This window comes from Delphinus delphis, chromosome 19 (genome assembly GCF_949987515.2).
Source record: "Delphinus delphis chromosome 19, mDelDel1.2, whole genome shotgun sequence".
NCBI classification, from domain to species: Eukaryota; Metazoa; Chordata; class Mammalia; order Artiodactyla; family Delphinidae; genus Delphinus; species Delphinus delphis.
Window position 1 is genome coordinate 8,440,245 of NC_082701.1, and position 22,183 is coordinate 8,462,427.

The 22,183-nt window shown below is 47.2% G+C and overlaps 1 protein-coding gene across 1 annotated transcript; it reads right to left on the bottom strand.

Moving 5' to 3' along the window:
* Positions 1–371: 371 nt before the first annotated feature.
* ST6GALNAC1 (ST6 N-acetylgalactosaminide alpha-2,6-sialyltransferase 1) lies at positions 372–15,133 on the bottom strand. The gene is given in 9 exon segments (XM_059997902.1): positions 372–478; positions 12,778–12,920; positions 13,140–13,282; positions 13,284–13,315; positions 13,478–13,644; positions 14,156–14,189; positions 14,192–14,600; positions 14,747–14,852; positions 15,120–15,133. Coding segments are annotated over 9 exon segments (1,155 nt in total).
* Between the last annotated feature and the right edge of the window lie 7,050 nt (positions 15,134–22,183).

Genomic DNA, 22,183 nt, shown 5'->3' on the forward strand with positions numbered 1-22,183 from the left:
TGAGGTAGGGGGCCTGCCCGGTTGGGATGGGTGGGGGAGCTGAGGCTGTTCATCCTCCTCATTTGGTGACTGGCTGGGGCCCTCAATCGAACTGCCTTCCTGTTACAAACCGAGGCCAACCTGGAGATCTCAGCAGTCCATGGACACCTGAAGGGTGTAGCAGGGGATCCGGTGTCAGCAGGAAGGGCTGGGGAAGCTCGGGCACTAGTGCTCTGGAAGCAGAGCCCTTCCAGGGAGTGAACAGTAGGTGACACAGTGTATTCTCCAGTGGGCCACGTCCTGGCCTCAGAAACCTGTGAAATACCCCAGACTCCCCCCCCCCCCCCCCGCCCAACTATCAGAGCCTGCAATGACAGGGACCTTGTCCGTTTCTACCGGCTTTCTGCTCTCCCCTGTTCTTCACGTATGGGAGCAGGTCTGGGTGCAGCAACAGGTATCTGTCCAACTGCAGAGCTTCCCAGAAAGCTTCCTGGAGCCTCTGCTCGTGGGCAGGAATGGGTCTTTCAGGCTCAGTTCTCACAATTTAAAAAAATGCACCTTGCCACCCTGCTGATGGACACTACTTAGAATTGATGGTTTCGAGTCTTTTCCTTTAATCTTTATGGTTTTCAATCGCCAAAATCCCTGCCCTTGTTACTTATCCCATGATCAGCACCTTCTCCCATTTCTTCAGTGATTGATAAAACATCAAACATCTCTCTAAGCCCCCCAACTGCAAACCTATCCCTCTCTCTCGTGACAGCCTCACCTACTTCATGAAGAAGGGGAATCACTGTTGCATACATACGAACGAGTCACCTACATACAAACAAGTTCTGTTCGGAGAGTGTGTTCTAAGTCCAGTTTGTTTCGTAAGTCCAACGAAGTTAGCCTAGGTACCCAACTAACACAATCAGCTATATAGTACTGTACTGTAATAGGTTTATAATACTTTTCACACAAATAATACATAAAAAACAAACAAAAAATAAAACATTTTTAATCTTACAGTACAGTACCTTGAAAAGTACAGTAGTACCAGCTACATCACCACTGCTTTTACACTTGCTTCCGGACATCCTGGGTTTGAAATAAAGATACTGTACTACTGTACTCTATACAGCACTGTACAGTAAAGTACACAAAAGCACAACCACTTGTAGAGGATGCACGCACGTGACAATGTACGCCAGACACATAAACTAACTTACGTGATTGGACACGCAAACGCATGTTCACATCTTTGAAAGTTTGCAACTTGACGGTTTGTATGTAATGTCTTCAACTTTCCATCTTCAAACCTACAAACTTGGCCCCCACCACAGTCCAGCTTCCACCTGCCTGGACTCCAGCCTCAAGTTGGCGAGGGCTCTCCTCCTGTGTCGGGTTGACCCTCCACCATCTGTGTTAAGGATTTGGATCCACCTCCAGTGCCTAAAAAGCAGTACCCCGCTCAGACCAGAGTCTCCTATCCACCATGTGGGGTTCTCCTTCCTGTCTGCAGCTTGCAGTCTCTCCACCCCTCCTCTGTCTCCCAACAGATCAGCCCTCTCCCCGAAGCTTTCTTTCTTATCCAGCCAGGACCCGGGGAGTCATAATCTAAAAGCTACTCTCTCATGGTAACCCAGATTCTCTTGTCTTCCTGGCTTTCCGCCCAGCAGAACTCCAACCTGGATTCACACTCTGATCTGCCTGTGCAGTGTCCCCTCCCCCATGCTGCCTACTCCCCGGCCTGGCTGACAGCTGCTAGCCAGTGTCTTATTCCAGAGTGGAATGGTGCACATCGTGCATCAGCTGGGCTCCCCACACCAGCCATTTCCTTGTACTTGTCCAGCTTCCATCCTGCTCAATGGTGATTCCAGAGCGTCACCTCTTTCCTCAAGCCTCCTCTTCTCCCTGCCATACCTCTGAGAGAGGAGCTTCAACTTCCCATGCCCTCAACTACAAAGTCACCTCTGGCCAGAACTGTGAAGGGTCTGGGGTTTACCCTATGTTCAGGCTAACAGGTCAGCCTGTTACAGTTTTATGGACACTGGCAGAAGAAACGAGACTACAGGGTCAGAGACAAAGGACATGACTACTCATGACACAGCAAGCAACATAGACTTCATGAGAAGTCTTGCCCCTCCTTGCCCCTCAGACCCCACAAGGGTGAGGCAGAGGGACCTAGGAGGTGCCACACAACGGGTTTGCTGCACACTCAATGGGTCTGCAGCACAGCTGAGGAACCCTGAACGAGGAAAAACAGAATCTTCTACAGTGGGCTGCAAGCAAACCTGCCCTTGCCCTAGAGGGAGGCATTAAAAATTATGCTGGGGGGCTTCCCTGGTGGCGCAGTGGTTGAGAGTCCGCCTGCCGATGCAGGGGACACGGGTTCGTGCCCCGGTCCGGGAAGATCCCACATGCCGCAGAGCGGCTGGGCCCGGGACCCATGGCCTCTGAGCCTGCGCGTCCGGAGCCTGTGCTCTGCAACGGGAGAGGCCGCAACAGTGAGAGGCTCGCGTACAGCAAAAAAAAAAAAAAAAATTATGCTGGAAGTAAGAAAATCTGCCCTCTAGTCCAGGTGGAGGGCATTATCTGTATCTTCCAAGACCGGTTGCTGTCTACTAACGTTCTTGAAAGAGTCTAGGACAATAGGCAGTTAGAACCTCTGCTATCACGTGCAACATATGCCCCACCCATTGAGGCCTCCCAACGTACTCATACCCACGCATCTTCACCTGCATCCCTGCAGGCTCTCCTCCAGGGAAAGCCGGCCTCCCTGCTGTGTGCTCCCACCTCTTCTGGTCTTGCTTTTGCAGCCATCTCCTCCCTATCTACAGGGTCCTTATCCTGGCCTTTGAACATGTCCCCAAATATCTCATCCTGAAAAGCAAAGCAAAGCAAAACAAAGTCAAACAAAACCTCTGTTGAGCTGACCCTCTTAGCTACCCTTTCCTTTTCATCCTTGTCCTTGGTGGGAAGTCCATGCTGTCACCATTTCTTTCTGAATCTGGTTTCTTTACCTACTTCACCACTGAAACTGTCCCCAGTGAGGCTACCAGGGCCTTCATCATTCCCAGTGGGACAATGGAGCAGACATTTTCCAGTTCTAGTCTTGCTGTGTCTGCCTCTGCCTCTGAATTTGAAAAAAAAAAAAAAAAGAGTCCGCCTCAGGGCTACTTTTAGGCTTTGTTAAATCCAACATCCAGCCACTCCCACGAGGTGGTTCCTGCTTCCTGCCTTTTTCCAATGTGAGTTATGCTTTCTTGTGTGGACCTGAAACAAGCAGACGGACAGATATTTCTCCAGCAAAAATGATTTTATCTGACCTACTGTATAGCACAGGGAACTATACTCAATATCTTGCAGTAACCGATAATGGAAAAGAATCTGAAAAAGAATGTATATATAGATATCAATATGTACAATATATAACTGAATCACTTTGCTGTACACCTGAACCTAACACAACATTGTAAATCAACTACACTTCAATTTAAAAAAAAAATTGGAATCAGCAGAGAATTGGAATTCAGGGTCTGCAACTATGGACCATGTGCAAGTCCCCCAGGGCAAGGGAAGGAGATGGCTTTTATAGAGGGGAAAAGGGAGTTGGGAGGGCTACTCCATGGCTTTTTCATTGGCTGAGTCCTTGCCAGGAAGGAAGAGGAGTCTTTCTTCTTCCTGTTGGGTTCTGCAGCCCTCGCAGGGCATGAGAGCTACCCTCTTCCATCTCCCGGCTCTATTTAATTGAAGTTTCTGTTTATTAATTTTTTACGCCTGCTTCTTTGCTTGTCTCATATATTTTTGTTGGAAACTGGACATTTTAGATAATATATTGTAGCAACTCGGTGCTGGTTCCCACCCCCACCTCCTGGCCCCAGGCTTATTGTTACTTGCTTGTTTGTTCAGTGACTGGCTGGCTTATTTTAGTGACGCCTCCACCCTCACTCTCCTGAAGTGTTAAAGCTCTGTTGTTGCTCCGCAGGAGTGTGCAGTTCAGGGTCTGTCCACAGTCACCCTGGGACTGCACTGACTGGCTAGACTCTCTTCCCCTCTTTCCCTGACCACACCCAGCTGTCAAGATCCATTAATTGACAGGTGTTGATCTATCGCTTACAAAAATGCCCTGGGACATAAACTGGTCTACAGGCTCAGGCTCCTTTGAAGGAGTAGCTCCTGAGGTTGGTGTCTGCTGTTTCCCTCCCTGGTTCTCTCCTGCAAACTAGCTGGCTTACACTTTAGCCTGTATCTTCATGGACTCTACCAATCTCCTCCCAGTTGCCTTTCACCACAACCTCCTTTTTTGAGAGCATCCTTAGGCTTGAACTTCTTCACTCTCTGTTGCAAATGAAGTCAGTTCCTTTGGGAAGAGATTAGACCTGTCTGTTTTATAGCCTGCTTCTATCCCTAGGCAAAATCTCTGAGCCTGGACTCCAGCTGGGGGTGGGGACAGTGATGTGTTTCTCTCTGCCTGATACCCCTGTTTAGGAGTTGACCATGTGGCAGAAGAGAGGCAGTAGCCTCAGGTCTTCTCTGCTTGCCTCTCCTGGCATGGAACCACCACTTTATAGCCGGGGCAGGGATGACCAAGGGCCCAGTATCCTCAGTGACACAATGCCCGAGGTGGAGCCCCCATTCCATGACTGGGGGCTGAGCAGAAGGGAGTCCCACCTCTGGGTCACACTTGCCCAGAACTTAGCATCAGCAACAGGTAGCTGGGGCAGGATGAGAAATGCTGATGTATTGCTCCTCCCAGAAAGCAAGCCCTCTGACCAGGAACTGATGGGAGAGGGAGCCCTGTGCGCTTGGCTGTGACAATCTAGAGTGGAGTTTTTGTCTCCACTGGGCTGGGAGTAGGGAAAGAGGACGCAATTTTGGCTCAAAGACTCTTATCAACTTTTAGTAGATTTCCTTGAATAGATGTTTCTTCATTTGCTGTATATCCTTAAGACCGTTTCCAGATACTTCAAGTGATCATCTTTTTATACTTTTCACCAGTTTCACTGCATAGTGGGTCTGTAGAGTTCCTTCGGCTGTCATGCTGGAAGTTTATCCCCTGCAATTGCTTTTCTGTTGATACGTTATCTTACAATTCTATTGTTTGAGTCAGGGAAATTTGAATACAAACTGGATATTTGGTGAATCTAAGGAACTGTTAAATTTTTTAGGTGTGATAACATTATTTTAAAGAGTTCTTACCTCTTAGTAATACATACTGAAATATCTACAGATGAAACAATATGATGCATGGGATTTGCTTAAAATAATCAAGTGTGGGCTATAAGTGGGGAGGGGATGGGGACTACAGATGAAACAAGATTGGCTATGAGTTTATGTTATGTTGTATTAGTACTTATAGTAATTATTATTAATATGAGCTGCATAGTAGGAGTTCATAACACTATTCTTTCTACTTTTGTATATGTTTGAAATTTTCCATAATAAAAAGTTAATTTTTTTCTTTTGTCTACATGTGAAATATATTTCATTAGCTATCTTAGAAATATGTCATCAATTGAATTAAAATCTTGAGCATATATACATACGTTTCACCTAAGATTAAGTTTTACAGAACCGAGAGATCAAACTTCAAGTACTCTAGGTTCTGAAAGAATTTTTATAAGCATCTCTGTAAAAAAAATTTTTTTTACTAAAATCAATTATTTTTCAGTATCTGAAATGGCATGAATTTAAGCAAGTTCCTAATCAAAATTTATCAGATGTTCTAGTTATGCATCAGAAGCTAGTTTTGTCATTTCAATCAAATCCATTTTTAGATGATTAATTATTTTATGAAAAAAAGCCATGATGAAAATTGTTCCAGTTGTATTTCAAGAATTTATAAGGAGACAGATTTATGCACTGAATTGAAGCTGAGTAGAAACTGAGCTTACAAAAAGAAAATACAGCTGATGACAAAATTCTGAATATCATCTGGGATGTTCTGGATCAGTCAGAATACGGATTAGCGTTTGTGATTCAAACAATTAGTGCCTAATGCTTTTCAAGATGTAAAACGTTTCTTTTTTTTACATTCTTCTCTATAGACCTCTTAATGGGAAGGTTTTTTTTTTCAATCCCTTGAAAATGTCAGGTTCTTGAAAAAATAAATGTTATTTTGTCAGAAATGAGAAACTAGTTTTGACAATAGATAATTTGCCTATTTGTATGGCAGTGCAGTTGATAAAATTTTGCACAATTATAATTGGTCTCGGTAACAATAGGAAACAAAAATGTTAAAATTATGAAACTTAAAGTGATTTCGTCATTAATCTCAATTGTGCGTCCATAATATTGTGTTTATTATAATGAATTAACTATTCCCAAAATAAATCACAGTGATTTATTATTTTTCTGTTTATGATGCTTAACACTGTTCACCGTGATTTTGTTTTTTATTAGTTTGGAATCCAAATTGAATCCATTTACTATCTTTTTTTAAAATATATTTATTTTATTTATTTATTTATCTTTGGCTGTGTTGGGTCTTCGTTGCTGCGCGCGGGCTTTCTCTAGTTATGGCGAGCGAGGGCTACTCTTCGTTGCGGTGCGTGGACTTCTCATTGCGGTGGCTCCTCTTGTTGCAGAGCACGGGCTCTAGGCAAGCGGGCTTCAGTAGTTGTGTGTTGCAGGCTCAGTAGTTGCAGCACATGGGCTTAGTTGCTCCACAGCATGTGGGATCTTCTCGGCCCAGGGATCAAACCTGTGTCCCCTGCATTTGCAAGCAGGTTCTTAACCACTGTGCCACGAGGGAAGCCCTGAAATACATATATTTTAGTATACAGTTCAATGGATTCTGAAATTGCATCTGCTCATGTAACCCACACCCGATCAAAATGTAGACATTTCTATTATCCATCCAATCAATCTGCCATTGCCTCTAGACACAACCACTATGCTGCTTTCGTTCAGTATAAATTAAGTTTAGATTGTTCTAAACACACGGTCAGAATCACACAGTCTGTATTCTTTGTGATTATGTGCATTAGCAGTTTGTTCCCTTATCTTGTAAGTATTTATAGTTCCATTGTATGAATATACCACACATTGTTTATCCATTCTCTTACTGATGGACATTGAGGTTGTTTCCAGTTTCTGGCTGATATGTACTATGAGTACATCCGCTATGAACATTGTTGTACCAACCTTTTTGTGTGCAAATTTTATTTCTCTTGGGTCAATATCTAGAGGTGGAATTGCTATGTCATATGGAAGGTGTATGTTTAGCCTTAGAAGAAAGGGTCTGACTTATTTCCAAAACAGGTTTGAATTTGTCTGTTTCTCTTTTCAGTTTTGTCAGTTCTTTTTTTTTTAATATTTATTTATTTATTTGGTTGTGCTGGGTCTTAGTTGTGGTGGGCAGGCTCCTTAGTTGTGGCATGTGAACTCTTAGTTGCGGCATGCATGTGGGATCTAATTCCCTGACTAGGGATTGAACCCAGGCACTCTGCATTGGGAGCGCAGAGTCCTATCCACTGCGCCACCAGAGAAGTCCCCAGTTTTGTCACTCTTGTTTCACGTAGTTTGAAACTCTGTTATTTGACGCACTGTTTCTGATTATATTCCTTGTCCTGAGGTCTATTTTGTTTGGTATAGCCACTCCAGCTTTTTTATTACTAGTGCTTGCATGGTTAACTTTTTTCATTCTTTTAATATATCTTTGTTTTTATATTTAATGTGCATCTCTTATAAACATAAGACCACATATATGGTTGGTCTTGCTTTTTTGTCCAGCCTGTCAATCTCTGTCTTTTAGAGTATTTAGTACATTTATCTGTAATATAATTATTGATATGATTGTGTTTATGCCCACTGTATCATTGTATGTTTTCTATTAGTTTCATGTATTCTTCATTCATTTTTTTTCTTTCCTATTCTATTTTATCTCCTCTATTGCCTTATTGGCTGTATTTCTTTGGGCTATTTTGAAAATGGTCGTTCTAAGGTTTACAATATTCATCTTTAGTTTATCATAGTCTACTTTTAAATGACAACATGCCATTTCACATATAATGTAGAAACCGTATACTTCCATTTCCCCTTCCCATCCTTTGTACCAATATTATTGTACATTTTGCTTCTACATGTGTTAAACACCCTATAGTTCATCACTGTTGTCTTTGCTTTAAATAATCATCTTTCAAAAACACTGAGCAATGAAATATTTACCCACGTGTTTATCATTTCCAGAATTCTTGCTGTCTTCTTGTAGATCCGAGTATCCATCTGGCGTCGCTGGCCATGACTTTTTGAGCTGTGTGAGCTCTGGTTCATTCAGCTCCCCGATTCTTAGTAGTTGTTCTTTCTTTGGTGGTTTTCCTTTGCTTGGCTTTGTGTACTCTTGCACTATACTGGCTCAAATTTGTATTCACCAATAGACTCAGATTTCTGTGAAGATTTCTGACTCCTTCCTGCGCAAATCCTTGTCTCCAGTACCCTGACCTTTTTTGTCATTTTGGCTTCCCAAGGTATACCCTATGAATGAGCAGCTTACAAGTCAGGAGAGTCTGAACTCTTAATCCCTCTGCTACACTGTTTCCATGGAAATTCTTTTTTTTTTTAATATATATTTATGCAACAAGATCTCTTTTTAAAAATTTATAATTTATTTATTTTATTTTATTTTTGGCTGTGTTGGGTCTTAGTTGCGGCACACAGGATCTTCATTGTGGTGCAAGGGTTTCTCTCTAGTTGCAGCACGTGGGTTCCAGAGCATGTGGGCTCTGTAGTTTGCGGCACGCGGGCTCAGTAGTTGTGGTGCATGGGCTTAGTTGCCCCGTGGCATGTGGGATCTTAGTTTCCTGACCAGGGATCGAACCTGCATCCCCTGCATTGGAAGGTGGATTCTTAACCACTGGACCACCAGGGAAGTCCCATCTGTGGAAATTCTTAATGCTAGCTAATACCGTGGACTGAGGTATCCTTGAAATGGTGTATGATTACGGTGTGAATGTATGTCTGTGTTTTAGTGGATACACACCAAGTACATACTTCCTTTCCCTTTCTGTCTTATGATCTGTGTTTATTCTTTCCTATCTATCCAAATTTATATACAACTCAGAACAAAATATGTTCCCATTTATCTATACTCTAAATATCATAAAAGCTATCAAAATACCATAGAGAATTTACAGTAATAATTTATGATCGTAGTGGGGGACACTTCAAAGTCTTCATGTGCAGCCCGAGTTCCTGGAGAAATTTAAATTGTGTCAAAGTTGCTTTACTAGTCTGTAAACTTTGTGGTATTCAAATTTGCTAACCTACTGTATAATGTTCAGCATAAAGCAATGCACTAGAAAATTCTCACTTGGGTTGTAGATGGACTTCAATTTTGTGTTTATATTTCTCAGTTGAAGAGATAAAGTGCCAGTTCCCACAGGAGCAGGGGTGGGAGCAGCCCCTCTTCTTCCCTTTGGTTTTCTTTTAACACTAGCCACCCCTTAGTATACTTGTATTTAGTTGAGCATTACTATGGCATGTACACAGGTCCAAATGCAGGAACTGGTCCTTTGCGAATTCACAATTGAAATCTGCTCATCTGTAGAAAATACAGTCATTGGTAAAAGTGTCCATTACGTTTTGAATCCGCAAATCTGAAACCAATTTTCTTTTTCTTTTTTTAAAAAATTATTTATTTATTTTTGGCTGCATTGGGTCTTCATTTCTGCGTGCGGGCTTTCTCTAGTTGCGGCGAGCGGGGGCTACTCTTTGTTGCGGTGCGCAGGCTTCTCATTGCGGTGGCTTCTCTTGTTGCGGAGTATGGGCTCTAGGCGTGCGGGCTTCAGTAGTTGTGGCACGTGGGCTCAGTAGTTGTGGCTCGCAGACTCTAGAGCGCAGGCTCCGTAGCTCTGGCGCACGGGCTTAGTTGCTCCGCGGCATGTGGGATCTTCCCGGGCCAGGGATCAAACCCATGTCCCCTGCATTGGCAGGCAGATTCTTAACCGCAGTGCCACCAGGGAAGTCCTGAAACCAATTTTCTTAATGTAAAAACGAATCTGTTTCATCAACAAATGTACTGCTCTTGTGGGGATGCTGGTAATGGTGGAGGCTGTGCATGTGTAGGGGCAGCAGATCTATGGAAAATCACTGTGCCTTCCTCCCAGTGTTGCTGTGAGCCTAAAACTGCTCTAAGAAAATAAAGTCTTGGGAATTCCCTGGCGGTCCAGTGGTTAGAACTCTGTGCTTTCACTGCCGTGGGCCCGGGTTCAATCCTTGGTCAGGGAATTAAGATCCCCCAAGGTGCATGGCATGGCCAAAAAAAAAGTCTTGAAAACAACCACACAAATCGATTCGGCTAATACTGAGTGGAAAACAATAAAATTCATATGTAATGGAAATTTGCCTTATACTCAGCTATCTAGAATCCAAACACCTGATTGTTTTGCAGTTGTCAAGTAAACAGAGGGAAGGGTCTCCTTCCCACCATGGGAGCTGAAGGACAGTCAGTCCTCTCCCTGCTGGCCGGCAGCCAGAGCACACGTTCAGGTGGAGAAGCTTCTGCCCCCTGGATGCTCCACCTGGGCCAATTGGGAGATGCAGGGATAAACATGGATTTCTTGTAAGTGATGCAGAAATTTACAAGGATTTCTTGTACATGATCAAAGCCCATTGGAGTTCTGGCAGATACCTGGTGGGAGTGACACAGTGGTGTTGTCCCCAGTGGACAGTTCCAGTGGCAAGATCGAAGTTGGACACAGGCTCAGCTCATGTGACAAGTCACATGACCACCTATTTGGACTTGACTTTATACCTGAGAGCACTGAGAGCTGGGATCAAAAAAAGAGGACATAATTGAAATTGTGTGTGTGTACACAGGGGTATATGGTGAGGTAAGTGCTAGCCAGTGGCCTTCAGTTGGTACCCAGAACTGCACAGACCTGCCCCACCCTCCCGTCTGCTCTGGCTGAGTCCTCGTGGGGAACCTCACGTACCTGCGCTTTCCCCAGAGCACAAGATCAGGCAAGGTCTCCTCTTTGCTGCTGGTCCCTGTTGACAGTCGCCCACCTCATCAAAACAAATCAAGTCCTCACTGCCTCCTTCCCCAGTGAACCCTGGAGCTCAGATGTTCACGCCAAGCCTTGTCTGCTGGCCTCCCTGGCTGCTGCAGTCGGGGAGAGAGAGGGGCAGGGATATGAGCTCCAGCCACCATCCCCCTCCAAATCACTGGACTTGGCCCCCTCGGATTAGACAAGGAAGGAGAGAGGAATGCCAAGGCAGAAGATACCTCTAGATACCTCCAAGGCAGACCCTCAAAAGGCAGTAGAGTGGGATGCTCAAGAGGGTGGATTGCAAAGCCCACAGTCTCAGCTCCACTGTTTACTGACTGTGAGCTGGGACAAGTTCCTTAAGTCACTATGCCTCAGTTTCCTCATCTGTAACATGGGAATGATCACAGTACCAACTTCATAAGAATTGCTACTCTCATTAAATGTGCCTTCAACAGTTCCGGAAATGTAGGAAGCACTATATAGATGTTAGCTGTTTTAGTCCTGTGTAGACTGAAAAGTGACATGTCAGGGACAGACACTGGACCACGAGAAAGATGGGGCTCTTTTTGGTGAAATGCTGTATCTGCCCACGCTACCAGGCATCCGATGGTGTGATAGGAGTGCTACACATGAAAGCCTGGTGTCACCAGGTGTGTTGCTGGCGGATATGCTGCAACAAGTCCTCCCACCCTCAACTGCCTTGAGTGTACACACTCCTCCCAACAAGAGGTCAAGGCTGTTTCCCCACCCCTTAACTCTGGGCTGGCCTTGGACTTTCTTCAGCCACTAGAATGTGGCCAAAGTGACAGTGTGTGCCTTCTGACAGTCGGCCTCAAGTGGCCTTGTAGCTTCTGCTCCTGTGTTCTTGGAACCGTCTGCCGCCACGTCCAGGAGCTCAGGCTAGGCCCCTGGAGAATGAGAGGCCTCAGAGAGGAGGATGGAAGCTCCCAGCTGAGAACCAGCATGAACCAGACAGAAGTGTGAGGCCATCTTGGACCATCCAGCTCCAGTGCAGCCTCTGGAGGCCTGCAGCTGCATGGGTGACCCCAGACCACAGGAGAAGGGAGCTGAGCCCAGCCCCAGTTGTTGATCCATAAAATCATGAACAAATATGTGGTCATTTTTTTAAGCCTTCAGAATGTGGCAGACCTGGAGGACAGCTCCCCAGGGAGCTGGGTTGTTCCTAGGCCCTGTCTTTGGGGTGAAGCTGCTGCTGACATCTGGGGGCCCCAGCAACAGTGGCACTTCCTCCCTCGGTTTCCATAGGGGGCTCATGCTGTGCCATTTGTCCAGCCCTTGTCCACAAATGTGGAAGCAGTTTTCTTATCACATCTCAGATCCTAGACTCCTGGCCTGCTTGCTGAGGAAATGCTAAGTTCTCATTAGCCCGAAGAGGACGGCCAGTTTAGGACGATTGCACACCAGAGAGCAAGCTGAACACCCCAGGTGTCATCACTGAAGTAGAAGGCGGGATGGGAGGAAGGGGAACTTTAACCAAATGGTTATGAGTCCTTTCATGGAGATTCTATTAGAACATTAAGAAAAATGTTCTGGGACCACCTCTCCCCCCAAAAAACACCTTTATATATATTTTTGCAATTTATTATTTATTTTTAGCATTAAAAAAATTCAAGTACAGTTGATTTACAACGCTGTGTTAGTTTCAGGTGTACAGGACTTTTATTTTTATATTTCTAAAATTTCTATTTATTTATTTTTGGGTGTGTTGGGTCTTCATTGCTGCACACGGGCTTTCTCTAGGTGCGGCGAGTGGGGGCTACTCTTCATTGCGGTGTGCGCGGCCAGGCCGATTCCTCTCTGCTCGCCTTTCCCAGAGGCACATGCCGGAAACCCCGATTGCCCAGTATAAGGAGTGACTGGGTCAGGGAGAAGGCAGTAAAGCCATAGAAGGATGTCCGAGTACCCACATCCTGTTCGTAGCCCTTAATGACAGCTCCACTCAGTCTAGATGGAAAGACAAAATCAGACAGAACACGTGCGTGCGGAAGGGGGATGCATGGAAAGGAAGGAGAAACCGGGAGACAGCACTGATTTACAGAAACTCTCTGGAGAGCCCAGGAACCCCGCCTTCCAGATACAGGCACGGAACACCCTCTCAGATCTCTCAGAAGAGCCCAGCTCTGCAGGAGAGGGGGTGGGAGGGGGCCGGGGAGGGGAGCTCACCGGAACAATTAGTCATGGCCATCTATCTCTGGGCCCACTTGGGAGTTGTTCAGGATGCCCCCGTTGCCCACCACGGCACAGGTGATGCACCGGGAGCTCCCAGCAGGGAGGCTGGCCAGGAGCAGCTGCTGCTGGGGCGCCGGGTGGGGGGAAGCAGGGCACGACCTTCTGCACCACTGCAAGGAGGCGACTCCATTCAGAGCCCTGGAAGGGCCAGGGATCCAGTGGCATTTCTCCCAGGGCCGGTGGCCCCCAGGGAAGAGGCGGACCAGACACAAAAAGCATGGTCCTCTGCTGGGGCCTAGCACACACCCCGGCCCCCGGGGCCGAGGACTCACAGAAATTGAGCTCCATGAAGCCGAAGGGTGGAGCGAAGTGCTCCAGGCGACCCCACTCGCTCTGGTCGAAGTGTCTGGAGTCCAGGAAGAGGGTGACGTTGGGCAGAAAGAGATTCTGGAGCCGGGGTGACTTGGAGGCTTTGATCTTCACTGAGTCAGGGCAGGTCTACATGCAGGAGGATGGGTCAGGCAGGGAGAGGCCCAGGAAGGCCATGGCCAAGGGCTGGCTGGGTGGGGGTGGGGTGGGGCAGGGGCTGGTTGGGCGGGGGTGGGGTGGGGCAGGGGCAGAAAGCAGGCCTCAAAGCTGGGAAGGCGTCGGTCTCTGCTACCCCTTTCATCCTGTTCCCAGGGCCTTCTGGCGCCCCCCTCGCCATCGATCGTCCCAGCCCACTGTGGTCAGGAGGGCTCCCAGGGAACCAGTGGTCCTCAGCCCTCAAGGCAAATGTACCTTCCTATGTGTGAGAGGAGTGGACCAGTCTGTGAACATGCTGTGGGTCCAAGGGCTGTGCGTGGTTGCCATGACGTGTGTGAACATCCATGCTCTGAAGGCTCCCTTCCCAGCGCTGTGGGCCCCGGCTGTTTCCCTAAGGGCCGTAGCCGAGGCAGAGCTTAGGATGGGAGCCTGGGAAGGAAGGGAAGGTGGGGCCTCGGGGAGGTGGGGGGCAGGAAAAACTCCCCGTCTGGAGGCCGCTCACCTCCAGGCTGTATTTTCCTCAAAATCTCAGTGCGGCTCAGACTTGAAGTTGGCGGCCCGCAATCTCTGGCCTCTCTGGGTGGTGGGGCTCTGGAGAGGGGCTGAGGACACGGGTGGCCTGGGTTCTGTCCTTGGGTGGGACAGTCTCTCTGGTGGTTCCTATGACTCCTTTCCCGTTGGCCCCGCTCCCGCAGGGGTCTGCACCCCAGCCTGATTTTCTGGAAGGGGTGTCCTTGCTGTGGCGGCTGCGTTGCCCTGCAGCTTCGTGGGCACCATCCTTTTGGCCGTCGGCCTCGCGCTCTGGTCCCCTGACCCTTTGGTCATCCTCGGGTCCTGACTGTTCAGCGACGGCGCCTCCGTCCAGCCAGAGGCCACCCCCTCGACTTGAGCTCTCAGGGGCAGTGTGTCCCCCACGGCGTCCTTGCTCGCCTATGTCTCTGTTGCTGCCATCCTGGCTGTGCTGGTGCTCTGCCTGGCTCCTTTGGCACTGGCCTTGCCAGCCTCCGCTCCTCTGCCCTCTCCAGCTGTGTTGGCTGTGGCCTCGGGCGGTGTGTCCCGCATGCTGGTCCCCTCACTGACTCCACGTGGGTGGTTGTCCTGCTTCCAGTAGTGGGTGCCTGGGACGTAGCCTTTTGCAGCAACTCTGGAGACCTTTCCTTAATGTTCTCTCGATGCTGATTCCTAGAGACAGAGATGACTTTGGATGAAGGCTGAAGGCTGTAGGGACTTGAGAAACATATCTAGTATCTATCTTTGTGTCTCAAGTGGACATCAAACCAGTCTCCAGGAGAGACGAGGGACGAGCCCTCACCATCCACTACCCAAAACTAAGCTGCACTTGTTGGCCATGGGTCTGGAAACTTACTCTGACCAATAAAGAACCTTTAGTGGTGGCACGGAGTTTGGGGAGGTGGAACTGGTTGCCAAGGGCAGAAATGAACTGCTCACCCCCAGCTCTCCATGTTTGCACCTTTGTGGCTCCTAGCATCTGCTACATTCCCAATTGTGAGTCTAAGAATGAGTTTGTGTGAACTAGTCCTGTCATCTCATATCTGTATGATTCAGTGGACCTTTTTTTTTAAAATAAATTTATTTATTTTATTACTTATTTATTATTTTTGGCTGTGTTGGGTCTTTGTTGCTGCGCGCGGGCTTTCTCTAGTTGCGACGAACGGGGGCTACTCTTCGTTGCGGTGCGTGGGCTTCTCATTGCGGTGGATTGTCTCGTTGTGGAGCACGGGCTCTAGGCACGTGGGCTTCAGTAGTTGTGGCTCGCGGGCTCTAGAGTGCAGGCTCAGTAGTTGTGGTGCATGGGCTTAGTTGCTCCGTGGCATGTGGGATCTTCCCGGACAAGGTCTTGAACCCGTGTCTCCTGCATTGGGGGGCGGATTCTCAACCACTGCGCCACCAGGGAAGCCCCAGCCCAGTGGACCTTTTTTAAAAAAAAATAAAGCATAGGTAACAAAGGTAACTTTGTCCACAGGGAAAGACGCATTCCTGTTAAGACCATAGCTGTCAACCTTGATTTTTTTTTTTTTTTTCGGTACGCGGGCCTCTCACTGCTGTGGCCTCTCCCGTTGCGGAGCACAGGCTCCGGACGCGCAGGCTCAGCGGCCATGGCTCACGGGCCCAGCCGCTCAGCGGCATGTGGGATCTTCCCGGACTGGGGCACGACTGTGTCCCCTGCATCGGCAGGCGGACTCTCAACCACTGAGCCACCAAGGAAGCCCTTCCTTTGGTTATTAACGCATACTTATAACTGCTGCCTTGAAGTCTTTCTCAAATGTGTTCAACTTTTGGACCTCTTCAAAAGCAGTGTATATTGCCTCATTTTTTTCCATGTGTGTGAATCACACATTCCTGATTCTTTGCATGTCTTAAAGTTTTTTTGCTGTTGTTGAAAATTGGACATTTTAGATGATATATTGTGGCAACACTATATACCGAATCTCCTCCTGCTCTGAGCCTTATTGTTGTAACTGTTGTTTGTTTGGACACTGGTTTATTTTTATTTTATTTTATTTTATTCTTTTTGCGGTACGCGGGCCTCTCACTGTTGTGGCCTCTCCCATTGAGGAGCACAGGCTCCGGACGGGCAGGCTCAGCGGCCATGGCTCACGGGCCCAGCCGCTCCGCGGCATGTGGGATCTTCCCGGACCGGGGCACGAACCCGTGTCCCCTGCATCGGCAGGCTCAACCACTGCGCCACCAGGGAAGCCCCTGGACACTGGTTTATTTGTTTAATTCTTAACTGATTCTGTGAGGTCAGCTTCCCGGTTTGTGTGTAGAGATGCATCTGCTGATGTCTCCGCTCAGATTTTTCTTTTTCTTAAAAAATTAAAAAAAAAATCTTTTAACCTGATTTCCTACAGATCACCCCAGGTCAGCATAGCCACTTATTGGTCAAAAGTTGTGCTTAAGCCCCCTTAACCAGTTATATTTTTATTTCTCAACTATTGGATGTAGGTGTGTAGCTAGGAGACAGCTTCCACAGTTTGGGAGTTCACAGTTTTGCCCCATGGCCATCCCCTCTGAGGGGGTGCAGCCTTGGGCATCTGCACAGTCTTCCAGACCACCGAGGACGAGTGTGATTTTATTTGGGTGCGAATCTCAGGAGTCACCCTGGGGCACAGCAGCTCACTGTTCAGCCGGCATTTGGTCAGAATTTGTGCTTCAGTCCCTTGATCCAGTAGGGCTCCTGCTCTTTGCTGATGGACCTGTGTGGTGCAGAGAGTGCTCTCAAATCTGCTCTGTATCCTGCTCTGACTGCTCCTGCATGGGTGCAGCCTAGCACACGCACCCACCTTCTGGACGCCCCAGGGGTGAGTGGGATCCTGGGAAATCTCTTCTTGGCTGTCTCTTTCCCTGGTTCTCTCTGTTAAACTCCTGGCTGGTCTGCTACTGTGCTGGTTTCTACTACTGTCATGGGGCTACCACCCCTTTTAATTGTTTCCCCCAAATGTGCTTATATCTGAAGAACCCACAGATCTTCACAGCATCCAGGCGCTGTCGCCTTGGATTTTGAAGACATAGGGCAAAGGATGTAGGGAAGCCTCTCTGGGGCCTGACCAGTGTTAGTCATAAAAATGTATGTTGGGGACTTCCCTGGTGGTCCAGGGGTTAAGAATTCGCCTTCCAACACAGGGGATGCGGGTTCAATCCTTGGTCAGGGAACTAAGATCCCACATGCCGCAGGACAGCTAAGCCCACGCACCACAACTACTGAGCACACAAGCTACAGCTAGAGAGCCCGCATGCCACAACTAGAGAGAGAAGCCCGTGTGCTGCAATGAAAGATCCCACGTGCCGCAACTACAACCCGATGCAGCCAAAAATAAATAAATAAATACATAAAATAAAAAATAAACTCATTGTTTAGAAAAAAAAAAAGTGTATGTTGATGGTTATGGGTCGTGGTCGTGCTGTGGCAGCTATGAGCACCAGATCCAAGTGACATAGGTGCTCGTCGGTCTTTAAGTTTGTACTTCTATGTTGGTGATATGGGGCCTTCTGAAGTGCAGGATCCAGGGAAGGGGCTCTTGTCTGTGTCTCAAGGTGATATTATTCTATACTCTCTTTTGGCCAAACTTTCCTTTTTTTCTAGCTAGAATGCCTCTGGTTTTTCTTTGTAACAGGCTCAACTGACATATCCATTTTTTAGAGGTTTCTCACAGGAACACAAAGGCAAAAATAATATCGTTTGGTAAAAAAGGAAAAACAATAGAACTTTAATTCATGGATCTTTGTTGTTTAATGAAGGAGTCGATGACTAAGGGTGCCCTAGGCAAGGATTCAATATTAAGCTGGCGCTCTAGCCTTTCTCCCACACAGAATGTTCTGTTTCCCGGTTGGTCACACTCAGCAGCTGTGCTCGTCTTGGACACTGAATCTGGATCGGATGGCCTGTTGCGAGCCCTCTTGTCTTCTGAAGGGCCAGGCAGACCCTGACAGGCTTGTGTGATGACACTTCTTCGGTCTCTGGGCACAACTACGGAATTTCTTATTCTCTTAAGTCTCCAGTATCAACAATAGAACCCTAGCTCATTTTCTAAGATCACAGCTTACCGTTCCTCAGGGCCTGGGAGGTCATCTACCATCCCACCGCCTCTCCTTTTGGAGGAATTACTGTCTGAGGGAAAGGTAGATGTACACCTTGGCCCACCGTCATGGTGACAAGTGCCAGCTAAAAGCAACATGACACAAGATCAAAGTTTTTGCTGGTGAATTCATTTACTTGACATTTATTGAGAAATTACTATATGCTGGACTCCTGGGGTGGGAACTGTAAACTGGTGTGTGACCGTGTGTCAGAAGACACGGGAGTCCACTGGAGGCACACAGGAGAGGGGGGTCTAACCAGCATGAGTGCAGAAAGGTTCCCCATGCCTTGTTCCCGTCGTGGCCAGCGAGACCCACAGAATAACATGGGACACAGACCCACAAAAGGCAGCACCAGGAAGGCGGAGGATGAGACTCAAGCAGAAAAACTCTACCCTGGCCACATCTAGCGCAGATTTCCACCAGTACCCAGAGAGGAAGGGTTGAAAATTAATGGCCAAATTGCAGGACACCTGCAATGTTAACAATTGTTGTGTTGAAGGTGCCTTGTGGAGAGGTTTTCAGGGTTGGCAGGAGACTTTTTTTTTTTTAGCCGTACCGTGTGGCTTGTAGGATCTTAGTTCCCCGACCAGGGATCGAACCCGGGCCCCCTGCATTGGGAGCACGGAGTCTTAACCACTGGACCACCAGGGAATTCCCAGGAGACTTATTTTTAACTGTATTTCCTCTACATCAAGCACCTTCGATGCGGCAGGTACAGTGATGAGCAACACAGACCAAGTCCTGACCTCATGCAGGTTAACCTCCTACAGCAGAGACTAGAGTCAATGAGCAGATAGTGATCAGTGCTGTGAGGAAAAATGAAGGGCGTTGAGAGCTGTGATCAGGGACAGGCTCTCTGAGGAATGACCAGGTAAAAGAAGGAAGCAAGTCACGAGAAATCTGTGGGCAGAAACTGGGCCGAGCCAGAAGAACAAAAATACAGGGTCCTGAGTCAGAAGCACGCTCAGCGCTTTTTAAGATGCATAGCAAGGCCAGGGTGGCTGGAGCTGAGTACAAAGGGAAGGAGGGGGAAGGGCAGCTAAAACCAAAATCTCCTCCCGACCCAGAAAATCTCTCCACAAAGGCAGAAGAGAAAGAAAACAATTTCATTGTTGAATAAGCATTAAACCAGAATTTGACGTGCATCATAGGCAATCCGCTAAGAGGGGGCAAAGACAGGAAGACATCCCGCCCTTTTCTAGAACCAAACGGATACAACTTATCGCAAACACGTTCGCGAGAGAAACAGTGACTGGTCCTCAAGTAAGAGGGCTATGCAGCCTCCTGTGTCACAGCACTCATCCTAACGTCCCTTGGTGGTTGGGGAGGCCATCTGAGTTCCCTAATTGGCTTTATCCAAAGGGAAATAGGCGTAGACGCCTGAGCTCCCGGAGAAGCTGGGAGGTGGGGTGCTCCCGTCCTTGATGGTGGCATTTCAAAGGGAGGCTTCCCAAGTCCTTGAGAAAGACATTCCCAGATCCGGCGAGAGGATTCCTTAGCTTAAACAGATTCACATACATTTCAAAGAGACAGGGAAAGAACGTTCAGGTTTTCTAAAGTAAATGCTCTAAGAAAAGAAAGGGGGAAGGACATCTCTTCCCTTACTTTCAACAGGAGAATTAAGCCTCTTATTCTTTCCTTGTATTTGCCCTTACCCTAGAAAACCAGAGTATGCGCTTTATTCTAATTGTGATGAGAAGCCACAGGAGGTCTTGAGCTGGAGAGAGTTCTAAAGTGCCGTGGGGTTGCTGGGGGGAGACTCAGCCCCCAGGTTTGGCCGGGCGGGGGTGGGGGGGGATGGTGGGGGCTCCAGGAAGTTGAGGATGATTGAAGGAAGTTGAGGAAGTTGAATTTCTTCAGGTTTGCGCCATATAACCCGAGGGTCTGCTAAACACAGCACTTGTGGCGATAAGCATGTGTGTTTCTTTTCCTTGTTTGGCTGGAGCCCCCAACTGCGGTACGATGAGTGTCACGTGGTCATTAGAGAACACGTCCGTCCTTCTTCCACGGCTCTGATTTTTTCTCCAGGACAACCTCTCTCACACATCTCAAACTTCTCGTAAAAGGTGGAAGTGGGGAGTTCCCTGGTGGTCCAGTGGTTAAGACTCTGTGCTTTCACTGCTGAGGGCCTGGGTTCAATCCCTGGTCAGGGAACTAAGATCCTGCACGCTGAGGGGCGTGGCCAAAAGAAAAAAAAAAGGTGGAAGTGAAGTAAAGCTTTGGGAAACAAATTCTGAGGAGCTATTTTTTCGATGTCAAAAAAATCACAAGCTCAGGGCCAGCAGAATAAGGAAATGCTAATAGGAATGTTGCGCAGCAACACCTGCTGCTGGCGACCAGGGGGCGGGGCTTTGACTGTGCCCGGCGCCTGACAAAGCAGGCAAACGGGTAGAGAGGACACTACCCAGATCAGAGGTTTTTTTTCCAGTTTCCCACCTGGGTCCTTTGTGCTGCATCGTCCTTTACATAACCGCTTCCCAGTAGAATACTCCATTTAAACAGCTCTCTGCAAAGAAGCAAACTAATTACACACAGTTTCTTTCATGCTTGTGGCATTGACTCACACATAGAATTAAAATTGACAGCACTTCCTTCCAGGCCAGGAGCTCATTCTTACCAGTTGAGATCCACCTGCTCCCGGAATTCAAGCTCCACCTGGATGTGTCATTTGCTCTTGCTTGTTTTTGGCCGTTTGGTAGGAGTGTTGGTGTTTATTTTAGAGCACTGCCCCTCTCTCTGAGCAGTAGGCTGTTCAGAAACAAGAAGTTAATGGAATCTTTTCTCCGCATCTAAAGGAAGATTTATTGTGTTTTGTTTTTAAGTTTTAGCCTGGCTTTGGTTCTCAGAAATGCACGTTTAATTACACATCGTATGTGGCTGCTTTACAATGGAGACCTTTATCACCTAATTGCACAGTTGCCACCAATAAAGGCAACTGTCGGCCAAGTCATACAATAAGAATGACCTTCAGGTGTCTTTGGAAATGAAAGTCCTTTGATTCTTGGGCTGTCCTCCCCCGCTTCTCAGGTTGGGAAAGCTGTTTTTCTGCAGCTCATGGCTCTAACAGGGCATCAGCGGTTTCGACAGGAAGCAGGCTTCTTCTGCGGTGCAGTTCATCCCCCTTCCCTTCTCCCTCATCACACCCTGCCACTATGTAGCTGTATAACTTTGGACAAATCACTCGTTATTGGTTATGAAACCACACAACTCAGATAGGGACTTGAACCTACTGTCTTTTTTTAAAAAAAATAAATTTATTTATTTATTATTTATTTACTTTTGGCTGCATTGGGTCTTCGTTGCTGCATGTGAGCTTTTCTCTAGCTGTGGAGAGCAGGGGCTACGTACTCGCGCGCAGCAATGAAGACCCAACAATGAAGACCCAACGCAGCCAAAAATAAATAAATTTATTTCTAAAAAAATTCCCCAAACATCAGCAGTATACTTTTCAACCTCAGCGCAGATTTCTTTTCTTTTATAATTCAAAACCCTGCTGTTCATTTGTCAAATATATTAACAATATCTAGTTAATTTCTCAAGCTTAATTACTGATGTCACCCTTCAGATACAGATTCATTTTCTTATAAATTTTTTTTCCAATGGACTTATTTTCAAGTAAGGATCCAATAAGTATCTTGAGTTTCTGGAATATTGGGCAGATATCTGGATGCCTATGTTAAGACAAGAAGTGATCCGAGTTCAGATTCCATCCGGGCTGAGACGTGCATAAGTCACACTTCTTCACTGGCCTCCATTTCAGTGCTCTTGGCAATACCAACTCCGTTTTGATTTTCCTTTCACACGACCCCATGAAGTTGGTAGTTAAAGCCCCCATTTACAGATAAAGAAAATGAATACACAGTAATTTGCCCAAGATCATTCAGCTAGGAAGTAGCACAGCCAGGATTTGA